The sequence below is a fragment of the Fistularia commersonii genome, chromosome 27, assembly GCF_037954325.1.
Source record: "Fistularia commersonii isolate RoL2024-O1a breed Wild chromosome 27, RoL_Fcom_v1.0, whole genome shotgun sequence".
In the NCBI taxonomy this organism is placed as follows: domain Eukaryota; kingdom Metazoa; phylum Chordata; class Actinopteri; order Syngnathiformes; family Fistulariidae; genus Fistularia; species Fistularia commersonii.
Window position 1 is genome coordinate 1300839 of NC_141310.1, and position 15620 is coordinate 1316458.

At 43.8% G+C, this 15620-nt stretch overlaps 1 protein-coding gene across 1 annotated transcript; it reads right to left on the reverse strand.

Moving 5' to 3' along the window:
- Positions 1-250: 250 nt before the first annotated feature.
- On the reverse strand, positions 251-15389 carry alx4a (ALX homeobox 4a). The gene is made up of 4 exons (XM_086175141.1): positions 15047-15389; positions 7484-7803; positions 4069-4197; positions 251-3658 (listed from the first exon to the last, which is right to left on the reverse strand). The coding sequence occupies exons 1-4, from the start codon at positions 15387-15389 to the stop codon at positions 3338-3340; spliced, it is 1113 nt and encodes a 370-aa protein (XP_086031267.1). The 3' UTR covers positions 251-3337.
- Positions 15390-15620: the final 231 nt, after the last annotated feature.

The following is a 15620-nucleotide window of genomic DNA, read 5'->3' on the forward strand; positions in this document are numbered from 1 at the left end:
TTGAGAGTTGTGTGATCTCGTTTCAGGAATGGTGTCCCTGCGAAGGAATTGAAATGGGCCCATGTTTTGAATATAATTTTAGGAACAACTCCATATTTTGGCTTAATGTTGACACGACACAATTTTTTAAAAACATTTTCAATAACAACTAGTAATATGTGAATAAGAGGTGCAGACTTCTAGCATGTCAATCTGTGAAGTTGTTTTTGCTCTCTTCTGTAATCTAAAAACATTGCCAAACAATTTAATAAGTTTGGGGTGACGTTTTATGTGCCAAAGACAAACAGCCATTATAATTTTTGTTGCACAAAAATCCAACCTCAATGTTTCTTCTCAATGATTAACATTTTGAAGCCAAGCTCAATATTAAAAACCAACCAAAAAGAAAAAGAAAATTCTTAATTGAAGTGCAATAACTTATCGTATTTTAATCACACACGAAATATAACACAGGTATGAGTAAGATTATTACATAATTCTAAAAGACAGCTTTGTGCCAAAAAAAAAAACGAGAACACTTTTCAAAACTTTTCAAACAACATTGGAAATACAAACTGCCTCTCTAAAAGAAAAAAAATATATAGTATGACCCAAGAGACCTACAACACTTCAGTCTGTTTTGCATGCACTTTAAATGTACATGTCCACGTATTTTCTATAAAATTACTTCTATACTGATTGCTTTATTTCAGTAGTATTAGGAAATGAGAAAGAGGTGGGAGATGAGAATAATTAGGGGTACATTTACAAAAATTACCGTAGGATTTTTTTTTTTTTGGATGGAAAGATAATTAAGCATTAATGCTACTGTAAACCAAAACAGATGTGTTTGTGTGTGTGTGCGTTTGTGTGTGTGTGTGGGTTTGTGTGCATGCGTGCGCGCGTGTGTGTAAAGGAGGAACTCGTCAGCAATATATCTGTCCACAATTAAAGGAAATGAAATACAGGAACAGAGTGACAATAGTAAACCTGAGCTACCGAGTGTGTATCAATGTGAGCGATCTAATGACAGACAACCCTGTCTGTTCTGACACACAATACTGCAGCCTCCGCAGGGCTCAGTGTTAATTAAAAAGCCTTCCTAGGTTTACACGGCTGTGCTTTGCCCCTGAGTCTGCAGCGGGGCCTGCAGCTTTGGACTAGTAGATGCTGAAAGTGAGTTTAAAGGTTTAGCGCATTGTGTTATGTGGCTGATAAGGGTGGGGGATCTTTGAAAGCAGAGCCATGACAGCTGAGGGGGAAGCATGTGTGAGGCATGTTTGTTTTGTATTTAGCCTCTGAGCACAGCTGTGTGCACTGTCCTTTTCCCAGAACACCGGAACACAGAAGAAGCCCACAGCTCGCCCTCCATCCAACCCCGCAGCAAGTGGGGTTAGAAGGGGGCCCCCAAGTCCACATTTCCAAGAGGATACTCTCAGTTTTCAGATATGTACAACATCATCAGAATTATGAATTGCATATGCCGTAGACTTGGATCAGAGTTTTGAACTGGATGTGATTTGGACGGCTCCGAGATCATATGCTCTGCTGACAGATTTAACCCCCATCCCCATTTCTGTACCTGCCCAGGACAAAATGTGGTTCTATTTAGGGTGTTACCACTGACAATGTACTATATAGTATTGGATTCACTTTTTGATACCATGCAACCTTTTGCCAAGTCAGACATTGCAAACAAAAGAACAACTAAAACTTCATGATATTCCTAACTGCATTTTTGTTTTGGGTGGAGGGGGGGGGGCAGACTAAGACCCACTGTTTCCCCACAGAGATACCCAAACACAGGGATTTTGTTCGCCGCTTAGACTGAGGTAAACTGGAGCAAAGGCTGCAACAAGAGTGGATGCCTTGCTCAAGTTTCCTTACAGCATATCACGACATTGGTTTTATCAAACTGTCCATGATTCGATGCCAACAATAAGAGACCCAGTATCTTGAAAGCATCAGAAATGTTTAACCCAACTCGAGGCTGATGATGTATGTCTCATCCGTTCATACATCAGTCGTCCGACACATATTTCAGAATAAATCACCACGGAGCACAAGATGTGCATTTTTTTGTGTTTACATACGGGGCAGTGTTGAACAATTTATCAGTTCTCTGAGATGATAATCTTAGCAGATTTCCAATGAGAACACATGTATGGGAATTTCACACTTTATATTATTGCAACCATCATATCAAATTGTACTGGTATTGTGCATTAAGGAGGTATGGTAATACAAAAAACTATAACGTGAGAAAGGTAGCCTTAGGTTGCCGCTCCACAACTGGTTGCTACCAACAGCCAAACATCCCATTTAAGTTTTAGTCAGAGAAAGTATTTGAACACTGTCACTCTTCGATGTTTTAAATTGTAACACACAACGTGTAGTCTCTCTCGGGCTCCACTGGTTTACGAGCGGCTGCTGCAGGTGTGCGTTGGCAGTTTGATCGAGTAGAAGGCACCTCTGAGGCTTCAGAGACTGGATATGTAAGGGGAACTGTGGTTTCCACTTTGAGGCTATACCATTGAAAGCAGAGCTGGCTGAGTTTAAACGGAAGCTGGCTCTTCTCGGCTCTCCTGTCCTGACAGCGGACGGCCTGCACATCTCATATTCAAAAATCCCATCTGCTTCATTCTTTCTTCTCATTTGTACATCAGTAGGTTGATTCAGTAAAGCAAGCCAATATTTCCCTCTGGTTAAGCTGGCACATAATTATTATTATCTGATGATTTTAGGGGCTGGGGGTAAATAGCAAGGTGGCTCATGGTATGACAGATATGCTAGATATATTGTATTTCGTATCACTTTCAGAGCACACACTGCCGATATATTGTTGGTGGAAAAATATGTACACAACATTTAGCAACTATTCCTTCAAGCACCACCTGATGATCTAGATTTAATCAAGCCCAGCAACAAATTTCAGGAAATAAAACATAAACGCCTCAAATTTAAATAGCAACGTAACAATAAAACAGCACCTGAAACACAATGTCACTGAAAAGTACTGTACAAACATAGTTTTAATTTATTATAGCAAACAAGTGCATGATTTTGCTTGAAATGTGTATGATTGTTCGAACATTTCCTTTTGCCCATCATCGGTACTTCCTGTATCTGGCAGTACTCTATCGTCCCCCACCAATCTTCCCACCATCGATGCTTTCTCACCGCAGAGGCACCCAATCGTTCCAAATTGCTTCTTCATTTGCACTTTCGTTTTTATTGCGACCTTAACAAAGGTGGTCCCTATGTAGTATTTGATTTTAGTGCCTCCTCACCCCCATTACGGGTCGGCTTAGACTTCTTAAGGCTCACACAGTTCCCCCGAGCAGCGGGAATTGACATATCATGTAGCCCAAGATATTGCCGCACTGTGCTCTTTTGCCTTCATGCGCAGAGTAGCGATACTGGAGGACTTTCGGTCAGGGTCCATGTTTAGATCATATGTATTGATGCCTGTCGCCATGCCAGGAGATCCCCCGAACAGGCTGCCCATGTGAGCCTGTCCCACATGGCCTCCGGCACTTGGCACACCTAGAAAGTCAGACACCCCACTGGCAGAGTGCGGGTGTGGAGTCATGCACGGTGTCACGGTGTCACAGGACACCACGCAGCCCGGCACAGGTGACGGTGCACTGCTACCGCTGATCCAGGAGGGGTTCTGGATCTGAAATGTAAAAAAAAAAAAAAAAAAAATCAACAAGTTCCACTTATTACTGATCGACTCACACACATTTGAAGGCATCGGCGGCGTTGCGCCTAGCGCCGCTGGTCTGACAATTAATTGTGCACTTTAGAATTCGCAAAAACAAAATTGCAGCTAGGAATGCTAATCTAACGCCGTCCCATTCTGAATTTTGATCGTAACGATAAGACAGATATTTTTTCGTCTTCGTGTTTTGTGCCTCCAGTCGACATGAGATCGTAGAAGCATAGCTCATGCGATGGAAAAATAGATACCGTTTGGTTAAAGTTTGCTTAAATGAGGTTATCTATTACAATTGCCTTTTATAATGTCACATGTTAATGCTATCACGACCAGAAAATCAATGTAGTATAGCAAAACATTTGTCATACCTGAGCGTAACTTTCAGGGCGTGTTAGAAGAGGCAGCTCGTATGCGGTGGAAAAGTGTGTTCGGACCTGCTGCATCTGACCAAAACGCTCCCTCTTTCTCCATTTTGCTCTTCGATTCTGGAACCACACCTGCAGAGCGAGTTGGTCATCTTTATTATTCAATCAAAGATGGGTAACGTTAAGAATTCACATTGAAAATGCATTGTGAAAATGCATTGTGACGATTTGCCCGTCTTAAGTTCAAAACCGCAGGATTCCTGTGAAAGTATAATTTTCTGCAGAAACCGATTGCAGTATTCCTTTTAAGGTGAGAAAAAGCTCCGCGCATATACCGAATCGAAATCCGGCAACGGAGTGTGTATTAAGTTGTCCTCCAAACAGACTTTGCGAACAGTGTGCAGCTCTCACTTTTGTCCTCGTGAAAGTACAAAACATAAACAGATCTTTCCCACTTCACCTTTGCTTATTTGCACTCCGACCAAACGCAAGCCTGGTGCTCAATGTTGGCTTTAATCGGATTTGACATGTGAATCAGAAACTCGATTACGGGTGTTTGCGCCACTGTCACACTCGGTGAAAATCACTGGAATACCTTCATTCTTAAACAACAAACATAAGGGTTTACCATACAATTGTTAGGATGATGACACAAATGTTTTATTTCTCACGCTCCAATGTCTGCTCCAATAGCTTCTACAGTGCAGCGTAAATCTAATGAGGCAATAAGGGAAATTGAAAAGTGAGATGGAATTTTAATTGCGGTCTGTTTGCATTTTTCTTCTTTCAATTTCCTGAATTCCTAAAGTCCGTGACTTTGAAATGCTGTCTAAATTAAAGACGCGCACAAACCAAGAGGATGCAAAGCTTCGACCCTAACCGGGATCCAAAATCTATAAAAGACCCCTGTGATTCTCTGCAAAAGGGATCTCATCGGGACAATTAAACATCAAATATTCTCGCAATCCATCTTTATATCCTAATAAACGCCCCACTCCGCTCTCGTCTCCTCGATCTTCCATGCCCGGTCTGGTGGCTATTACACAGGGAGAACATATTTTCATGTTGCACACACTGTGTTACGACAGTAATTGGTAAAGACCTTGACAGCTTAAGTAGCTGGGGGACTTTCAATGAGGCTTTATTTATGTTACAGCTTGAGAGAGGGAGAGCATAGAAATGCCAAACTGACCCCCAGCAGGGGTGCTGTGTGGAACCGAAATCACTTTGAAGTGAAAGCCCAGCTCCGAGGATTGATAACCCGTTTCTGCCGTCGCTCATGTCAGCTTTCAAAACCAAAGTAAAATGAAATCTGAGGCTGAGCCTGGATTCAGTTTTTCAACACCTGCAAAGCACCAATAACATGACGGAGGCACTTCAGAACCGGTGTCGTTGTTCATTAAGCGTAAGTTTGTCCGATTTTCCCCCCGAATCCTTTGATGCACGACTCTTCAGGCGACGGCAAGTTCAGAGCGATATTCAATGCGTGTATCTTCGCTTGTGTATACATTAGAGCTTCTTTTATGATTCACAAATAAAATTTATGACATTACACTTTTCCACGATAGCCCATTTTGCTTGACCGATTGACAAAACTCTCCGCTCATTGCCACACCTGCCAAAAAGAAAATGATCAATCCTGACAATAGAAATGATCAATGGCAAAAGTTTAGCAATACTTTGACATTGCAACAATTTGATTTTCAATTCAAAATCCGACAGCTGCTTCTATTCTCACCGTCATGATCTCCACGGATAAGGTTCTCGCATTGCGCAAAACGAATTTGGTTATTTGTCACTTTAGAATTCTCTGGAACGACGTGCGTCTCCTCGGAGCCACGAGTTTTCTGAACGTTCACGCTGTTTTGTCTTCCCTTTTATGAGCTCATATGGACACCTGTGTTTGCGGGGTGAACCCCGCATCACGTAACATCTCGGCTCTCTAAACTCTCCGCGCTCGCAGATCTGAGAGATGTGATGTTGTTGAAACCCCTGACCTTTGACCCCTAACCTCTCTATGGATCTGCAATGGATATGAAAATACCTTCTCCTGGTAAAAGCCAGAGACAGAAACAGCAAACAAATCCAGACCTTAATTGTTAAAAACATGAGACAATAGCGCCTGCCTGGTACATCAAAACCTGTGTTTATTTAAAAAGGGCATTTTGTTGTGTTTTTGAACATAGATGTATAAGCTTCGTCTGGAGCAGTCATAAAGGCTCTCGCTCGCAAAGCTGAATTCATGACCCGTGAGTCAGTTTGCGTGCAAATGACCCGAGACAAGTCCCGTTCTCTGACTGACAAGGCATCGCGTGTCATTCATCTTTTTACACGAGTGTTTAAGCGGTCCGCCAGAAAAAGCCCAGCACCATAAAGCCGCGGCCGTCTGAAACAGCCGAATCTGTGATAGTACAAGCAGCGGAGCCAAGCGGCATACCTTCAGAGCCCCAGGGTTGAGTTATAACCTTAAGGCTTCACAAATTTCCTGCGTTTCACTCTTTCCAGCTTGTCATGTAAAAGAATTGCTTTAATCTCCGATCTCATCCTACTAACACGTAGCCTATGCATAAGCACTTTTTGGAAAATTTGCATGTGACATCGAATTTAAGTAAACTTTGGCTTGAAATACCGAAAGCTACCTCACTCGAGGTCCATGGGAAGAGTTTTACACCTTCCCTCGCGACCACAGCAGGGACACATTCTTGTCTGAACAGGATGTTAATGAAAGAAAAACACTGAAGCCACAGATGTACATAAGCACCACACGGACACACACACACACACACACATACACAGAAATAGAGGATTCTTTATGTTCAAATGCATTTGAAAGCATAGTTGGGCCAAACGCAGGGAAATGGTTGCAAAAAGTTTCATGCAAGTGTCACAGCGGACCCTCACGCCACGGGCCTGACTTCTGAGAACGGCAACGCAGAACAGACGTTCGAGAGAGTAAACAGCTCTGGTACAAAGAAAGAGTGGTGGTTCTGTTGCAAAACAGCAGAATTCACCACATCTTATCTGCTGATGAAAACTGCCCTCCTCAGATTAAACACACGAGGCCCAGGCAGCCTCAACCTCAGCCCCCCCCTCTCCCCCTGGGCCCCTGGCCTCTGTTAGCTTCCACTCCCCTGCTCTCCCCCCAACTCCCAAGTTACCAGATTAATCTCTCATGTTTTTCTGTGAGTGACGTTATCTCTGCAGGGCTGCAGATGTTGAATGACCCATGAGTTTGGGTTCTTCAACATGTGGTCGTTCATTTCTATTGCCCCCTCCCCTCCCAGAGAGAAACTTCAAAACATAGGTCTTTTAAAATAGAAAATAAAAAACATTTACGATACATTTATTACACGTTTCCTTTTGTTTGCATGTGATTTCAAATAACATTTGACAAATCGGGCTGATTTTCATACATTACCTGCACACGTGCTTCAGTCAGATCAGTCCTGAGCGCCAGTTGTTCACGGGCATAAACATCAGGGTAGTGCGTCTTTTGAAAAATCTTCTCCAGCTCCTCCAGCTGGTAGCTCGTGAAGGTGGTCCGATTGCGCCTCTTTTTACCCTTGTTGCTTTCTCCGCCATCGCCTTTGTCCATGGCGCTCGCAAGCTCGGTGCCGGGCGGCCTGTCGGGGGCCTCCTTGGCGCATGGATCCTTCGCAGTCAGGTAGCCGGTGTCCATCCCAGGGTGATCAGAGACCGGCGTCAAGTCGGATTCAGTCAAATTTGGAGTGTCTTTACCTACGAGACAAAACGGAAATATTACACTGTTAAAGGGGGGATTGTGTTACATTCACAAAAATACATTTCTATGAATAATCGAATGAGTAGTGTGTCTCAATCTTAGGTGTTGAAAAGAATGCAGTCTACCAGCAATGCAACTTTTCATTCTTTTTTCGCATCTCACATATTGACTCAAACAGCATTAGTTTATACCTTATTAAACACGTGCAACTGCGATTACATCCGTGCTGAAATTTATATCGCAGAACCGAATGTACCAAATTCCAAGCCCTTTATTCCACTCAACTTGATAACATGTCACAGTCATTGTTGTATTTAACTATTTCTTCATTCAATAAAGCGAGTAGTTGTAGTTCTAGTATTGTTGGGAGCATTAAAAAGGAATAACAACTATGTAATGGATTTTGTAAAATTGTACAAAACATAGAAATTGCATCTAAGCTATTTCATGCATCAGATCAATCAAATGACATATTTAATAGATTATTTCACCCTCAATGATAATAAACAAGCTGCAGTTCAACCTGAGGCAGCCCTGTTCCGGCAAACGCCGTTATTATCAGACCTGGAAGTCTTTGGATTTATACCCTCCTTGTGGAGGATGCGAACGCTGAACATCCAGGGTCCTGGACCTTCCTGTGCTGCAACACCCTCTGAAGTAAAGTTATTTTCAGCCTTCACTGCTCATCTGCCTCTCCGGAGACTCATTTAGTTCGAACCTGTGGGTGTTTTCAGCCACGTCAGCATTTAGGGATCTCGCAAACACCAACCGACCCTCGATCCGCAGGTAACTCGATAGGTATTTTAAATAGTGGTGTAAATCCCACTTTGAATGAGACTTAGTATGGTGTTGCAGGATGGAATATATTTGGAAAAATATTTTGTCAAGTACAACGCTTGAATGTGACACGGCAGGTTACCAATCCAACTTGCGCCTCAATGTCATTTTCCCTTAAAGGTGCATAAACAGTGTTGTCACATGAAGCCGCTGCTGTGAATCAGCTGTGCTGATTTTATGATTGAAGATTAAACTTGTTGCTTATTTCTTTCGAAGCCTCAGACTCAAACTGCACTCAAAAGAAAAGAACTGCAGAGAATTTTAAAGTTAAGTTTAGGTGAAAAATTCATAGTCTGTTTCACGTGGCTGGGAGGATCGGGTCAACTCTACAGTATTTGTTACTTATTGATACCAATCTTTTGAGGTGATTGTTCCTTTTTTTTACATTGATTGTTATACATTTTTCACATCACTCTTTCTGAATTCTTGTAATATTGATAATTGCTACATTTTGATCCATGGTACCGGGTTGCGCTAATTTCTTATTGAGTGGTGGGAGAGTCACAGTGGCTCTGCAAGTGCCCTCAAGACATACCAGTTGCTGGTTTGATTCCAGTCTCTTATGCCTTTTTACATTGATTTTGGATGTGTTGTCATTTTGTTCAGCTTCTCCCGCTGATCCAAACTCCTGCGCTCTCTCGTGCAGGGTGTACCTCACCTCTCGCTCAATGACCCTCCTCCTTTTTTGCTGTTTTTGCACGAAAACTTGGATAATTTCTGCCTCCTTTTATTTCATTTTTGGATATAACAGGTCTCTCTAATAAACAGTAAATGGGTGATACTAGTTCCATTTCCACCGTCTTTATTGCCCGTAATAGCGATAAAGTTATTGAGTCTTAAAGTTTCCCATGAGGGTACTTGCTGGGCCTCCAAGCCGAGCCTTCCAAACCAAAGCCTTTATACGCATGTAATCCAGCAAGTTTTGATGGTTGAGCTCTGGCTGGGGGTCTAATGGCCGCAGAATTGCCAAGATGTCCATGACTAACACATCCTGTATGGCCCAAAGCAAGAAAATGTGTTTTATCCAGCATAAATACTCTCTAGTTATTTCATCATATTTCCTGGCTAGCGCCGCAGTCCCCACAAGGCAAGAGCTGTCAGGCTGTTTGAAATAATGAGGCAGCACTCTTATAAAAGGCTGTTGTTTATGTTTCGTGCCATCAGGGGTTTGGAGGGATATTGTGACAATCTCCCTTTTGTTTCACATGCGATCTGCCAGAGCTGCGAGGTTCCCCAGCTCCGCCTAAGGTGAACTGCAGGGAGACCCCCTGCAGGGAACCCCACATGTAAGGAACATAAGAAAGTGCTTTAGAAAACAGTTCTTTCAGGGACACACGCACAATCGAACCCTCTATCTGTCGGGGTTCGCGGCTACGACGGGTAATGTCATTCCAAACCCCCTCACGCCCCGATCCAGTACGATCTGTCCGACCGCCGCCGACTAAATCAACTTGGAACTAATGCGGTCATTGCGTAAACATTTTCCCTCAATAAAAAGCTTGAAAACAATCAGTATATTGTGGAATAACTACCTGAGAGACTAAATCCTATAATATAGGGTTAGGGTAAAAATAGACCAGAAAATGTTCAGCGTATCACACATGATACATGCACAGGAATGCCGTTCCTGTATTTAGTGTGAGCATCGGTGCATTTCTGAGGATGAGAGGGAGCGTGGGAGGGGGAGACATCAAAGTGAGATTTAATTGGCTGTATATCACCAGGCCACATCCCCTGCCTCTTTATTGACTCGGATGACTCGGGTCAGCTCCCCGTGTTAAGAGGAAATGCCGTAAATTAGGCACCGCGCGGGGATTAACAACACGATACTTGGATCGAATAGGCATCCAGAAACAGCGGGACACACAAACAACGAAGAGGGAGAAAAAAAATCCTGCTTTTTTTTTTTTTGTTTGTTTTGTTTTTTTCAAGAGACGGAAAGTCTTTATGTACCGAGATTTTCAGATTCCGAATGTGTTTTTATGTCCTTATGTTCTTCGCAGTGCTGAAACTTCGGATAGCCGTCCAGGGAAAAGGGACGAATCGGCAGATGGGGGAATAAAAAACAAATTGATTTTAATGTGCCTCTGAGGCCCACTGAGCCGGGTTAGAAGGGTGACGTACGGGGGGTCGAGTGTTTCCGAGGGGGAGCTTCTAACTCACCGATAGATACATAAAAAAATAATAATAAAGTTTATCGGATTCTGAAATAAAACTTACGCGCTGTCTCCACAAGCGCGTTCGTCAATGATACGCGTCCGTCCCCCTCATGCACTCTTCCCCTCTCAGATGTTAATTTGCACCCTCGTGATTTAGAGGGGGAATCATATTTTTTTTTTTCATTTTTTCTTTCTTTTTTCACGGCCACGTGAAAGGTACATTTACTTTGAAACTCAACTCTGCTGACTGAGCGGAGAGATGATCTATCTCAGCGGGCGTGCAAAATTTAAAGACTGTGAAAAAAAAAAATCCATAGAGTCCAAGACTGATAAATCATCCCCCAAACCTCTTTTGCTTCCTCACACTCTGCCCTCTAAGTCTTCCTCCCCTCTTGCAAAGCTCGCCTCCGACTCTCTCTCTTCGACACTGGAGCAACCCTGATCTTCCCTCGTCTGCATGCCGGGAAACACTTTGCTGGGAAAACGCACAATCGCAAGTTCCATAATTTGCATTGACTTATTATGAAGGGGGTCTAACGGGAAAACGTTCAGTCCTTGATAAGCGTCATCATTTCGGGTCCCGTGACAGACAGCTGTTGGAGATAATATATTGAGCAAATGAGGACATAAAAGTTCTGTAGAATATTAACACGGTTCCGCTGCGATGAATGTCGCCAAAGTACCAATCCGCAGGGCCGTTTCGGGGTCGTTTGTCCGAAGGCGGAAGGAACCCTGGTCGCTTTCGACTCGCTTTGTCCTCAAAAGGTTCCCGATTGATCCTAAAGCCACATCAGACAGAAAATTCAATATTGAACTCTATCATTCAGAGTGCATTTCCCAACGTCTGAGACAAGCCGAGACGGGAATTTGAAGTTTGGAATCGCCAAGTTCGTGTCTTCGAGTTGTAGAAAAAAAACCCTCGCGATAATTAGACATGCGCGTGAGACTTTTTGGTATTTTGGATCACGGATCTAAATCAAAATTAGACTTTGTAGGATAAGATAAAACAGATCTTACCGTGAGACCTGCTGTGCAGACTCAATGCAGTCATTCACATTTGGGCTGCGGCATGAAGTTAACGCGGATCGATGGCAAAGAGACCAAATTATGCCCCCGGACCGCTTCCTGGCCCGCCGGTCTCATTTGGCAACGCAAACCGAGCCTAATGCAAATTGCCCCGGCCAAAACTTGGAGCTAAACGGTAAAACGATCCCGGGTCCTTGTCACCTCCACTCATGTCACCGACTCGCCGAAGTACGTCTCACTTGTCTGGGCTGCGTGGGCTGGTTCCCATTAGGCCTACTCCCTCCTCCAAACCCTCGCTCGGCACAGACGGCCGCAACGGCGCTCTCTCTTAAAGACGTCGAGGGGACGGGAAGGCGGGGAGGAGCTGCGGTCGCACCTGAATGTTGATCTGGACTGGAATTGGCTGAACGTAACATTTAGCCGTTTCAGAGAAGCGGCAAAACTCATAGGAATTCTTACTTAAGCGAGAGAAAAATTAAAAGCGTTCGGAGACGTCGTCATTTCGAGGCCATGGAGACGGCGGGGTGATTTCGGCGTTAAACCCAGCTCTGACTGTTGCAAAGGGTGTGTGTGTGTTGACATTACAGGCCTGCAAATGGATTTTCTTTGGTTGTGTGTGTGTGTGTGTGGGGGGGGGGGGGGGGGGGGGGGGGGACTTGCCCTCCTCCCTAAACAGAGGAGGCAAGAAAGTCAAGCTAAAGGTCAGCGGCCTCAGACACCCACAGGAGACATGGACACATCAAACGCAGACGCCTGTTCTCTCCCAAGGAGCCTGTCTGAGTCCTCGGTTCGACTTTAAATCACGCCGCGGGTCGATTTCGTGCGTTTCGGTGCCGCCAGCTGGCACGTCAGCCGAATGAGACGAATTCATGCATCGAAAAGTAACCTAATCACAATTCTGAGTTATTTACACGCGACTGCGCCTATTTCATGTTGCTCTCCGTGAAGCTGATTTAATTAGCTTATAAAAAAATCTGTTTGAGGGACAGACATCAAACTGTCAAGTACTAAATGTCAAGGCATGAAATATTTTGGAAAATGAGCTCAGGCCCGAATGCAGGACAGTTTTTTTTTTTTTTTTTTTGCAAGCAAGCGTTTAAATGTCCAGTAATTCAAAAGTCTTCCTGCGTGAAAAATATGAGATCTGTCATCTGCTTCGAGTCAAGCCGTCCAGCCGACCCAAGAGATCCTCAAGTGCGCAAAATAGAGAGAAGGAATCCGCAAGGACGTCGCCACCAGTCCTTATCCTTCATTTATCAACAGCGAGGAGCGTCAAATGATAATCGCGTCTATTATGAATATATGATAATAAGATACTTCACTGTAATGACATATTGGATCGACGCTTTACGCAGGAATGCGCTCCGCGTCTCCTCAACCCGTTGCCTCTCCCGGCTTCTTCTCCAGCGGATCTCCGGTCCGAAGGGTTAAAGAGGACGGCGTATCTTAAACAACGACTTTGACATCTGACTTGCATTAATGGCAAAGCCTTTTCTTCTCTCTCTCTCTCTCTCTCTCTCTCTCTCTGCAGTCGAGATGTTTTTGTTGCTCCACTCGGTGGATCCGCTCATTATTTGAGTCTCCTTGTAAAACAAAAATGTCAAGCGAACCTCCTAGACGTTTTCCCAATTTCTCGGTGCGATTGAGAACCGAAAATAAAACAACAAAATCCTTTTAAAGCTGCAGAGATCGAATTCCATCATGCCACGGTGCCGACTCACTCACAAGAAATACTGGGATTTGACCCAATAACACAACCTATAACATTACAACTGCATCAGCTGGGTGTTCATTCATGAAGCTTTGCATTTGGAATCACTTTAGTCTCCTGCGTTCTTTCTTCGGTTATAAAAAGGCTTTTGTATTTTGTTATTACATAGTTATAACAGTAATAAAACTTAATGTCACCAGAAATGTAACGCCATAAAAATCCATGGAGAGGTTAATGGGCAGGAGGAAAATAGATAAACATATAGATAAATATAAAAAAAGCACTCACTTATTTATGATTTTGTATTTATAGCGGGCTTTTCCACGCACAGTACTGATTCTGATGGATGGGCTGCGTTTGATATTTAAATGTATTATTATTCTTATTGTTGTTAGTATTATTATTACAATTATTATTATTGTTGTTATTATTATTATTATTATTTGTTGTTGTTATTGTTGTGGTTCTATCGTTATTACTGTTGTTATATTGCTCTTGAACTTGCAATTCACCTTTTATTACAATGCCTTTAAGTCCGCACAACGTGAGACGCTGTGTAATTTGATTTAAATGCATAAAGCCGATAATTTTGAATGCACGTATTCATGTCCCTATTTAGAGCTTGGAATGCGCGCACAATATATTAAGAAATATAAATGGATGAAATAAATGACATTTACTGATCAGGTGTGTGTGTGTATTCTATTCCTCTATTCTATTCAATGACTGTGTGTATGCGTGTGTGTGTGTGTGTGTGTGTGTGTGTGTGTGTGTGTGTGTGTGTGTGTGTGTCCACGAATGATTTTTCTCTTTTAATGCCGCCTTCATGTGTCTTAGAAACGCGGGGGTCAAAGTTTTCAATTCTCCAAGCCTGAACCCCCCACGCAGTCCAGTCCAATGGGAGCCGGCCTGGCAGAGCGATCGATTAATAATATGATCAGTTTATCTGCGCATCCGCAAACCTGTTAATTCAATTGTGCAACTCGGGTGTGATATTGAGGATTGCAACGCAGATTATCACATTAAACGGGCCTTAATTTAATTTTAATCCGCAAAGGGGAAAGATTTGCGTCCCTTCTTGGCCGGGTCACGCACACGGCCGCGGGTTCACGTCGACGTCTGCTTGGGTTGAGTTTAGATATGTGTGTGTGGGGGGGGGCAGTTGGAGGAAAATAAAGTGAATTATTAGCGCAAATATATTTTAAAATAATTCATTTTTTCATTCTTTTTTTTTTTAATCAGACAGATTGGCTGCGTGGATTGCGCGGGGCTCTTCCGCCCTGCTGTTTACCTCCGGATGTCATTTCTTATTTTGTTATCTATGCTGATCAATAACTAATTATTATGTGCAGGAAACTGCAGAGAATAAAAACAGGTTGTTGCAGGATTCCCCTCTTCTTAAAAAAAAAAAAAAAAGCTTTGACGCACAGCTTCATCATCCTGAACCCCAACCGGAGATGGAGACACCCGGCGCGTCCGAACCCCCCACTCCGCGACCCCACTCACCGTAGCAGGGGGGGACCAGCTCTCCGTCGTCGTCCCGACGCACTTTGCCCTCTTCGGGTGGAGTTTTGCACGAAGGCCTCTGCATGAAGAGGTGGAATGTGCTGAAAGTGCCCTGACCGGCGTCCAGCGGCTGGCACTCCTGCGGGTGGAAGGAGATCCGAGGTTTTTCTCCGTAAAGCTGACTCTTGTTGGGGAGGAAGGCGACCGAGCCGTATTTGTCGTCGGCGACGGGGAAGACCCTGAAGAGGTCCGTCTGGGGGTCCCTGCCTGGCGCCGCGGAGGGACTGTAGTACGAATCCATTGATGTCATGTCGACGAATGAAATCCAAGGCTCGGAGTTCATGCCTAAAAAAGCTTGAAGCGGAGGAAAAAAAAATCCCACCTCCTCTCTCTCTCTCTCTCTTGCTCTCTCTCTCTCTCTCTCTCTCTCTCTCCCCACGCACATTCACCGGACCGCTGCGTGAAGACGAGGGCGCAGTTGCCATAAAACGACCCAAAAAAAAATCTCTGCTTCCTCCACACACACACACACACACACACACAGACACACACACACACGCACAGGCTGAAGAAC

Coding starts and splice junctions, on each gene's coding strand:
- alx4a (XM_086175141.1), bottom strand. CDS start 15,389: ATGAACTCCGAGCCTTGGATTTCATTCGTCGACATGACATCAATGGAT. Junction 7,804..15,046: donor GCTGGTCCCCCCCTGCTACG/GTGAGTGGGGTC, acceptor TTTGTCTCGTAG/GTAAAGACACTCCAAATTTG. Junction 4,198..7,483: donor TGACTGAAGCACGTGTGCAG/GTAATGTATGAA, acceptor CTCGCTCTGCAG/GTGTGGTTCCAGAATCGAAG.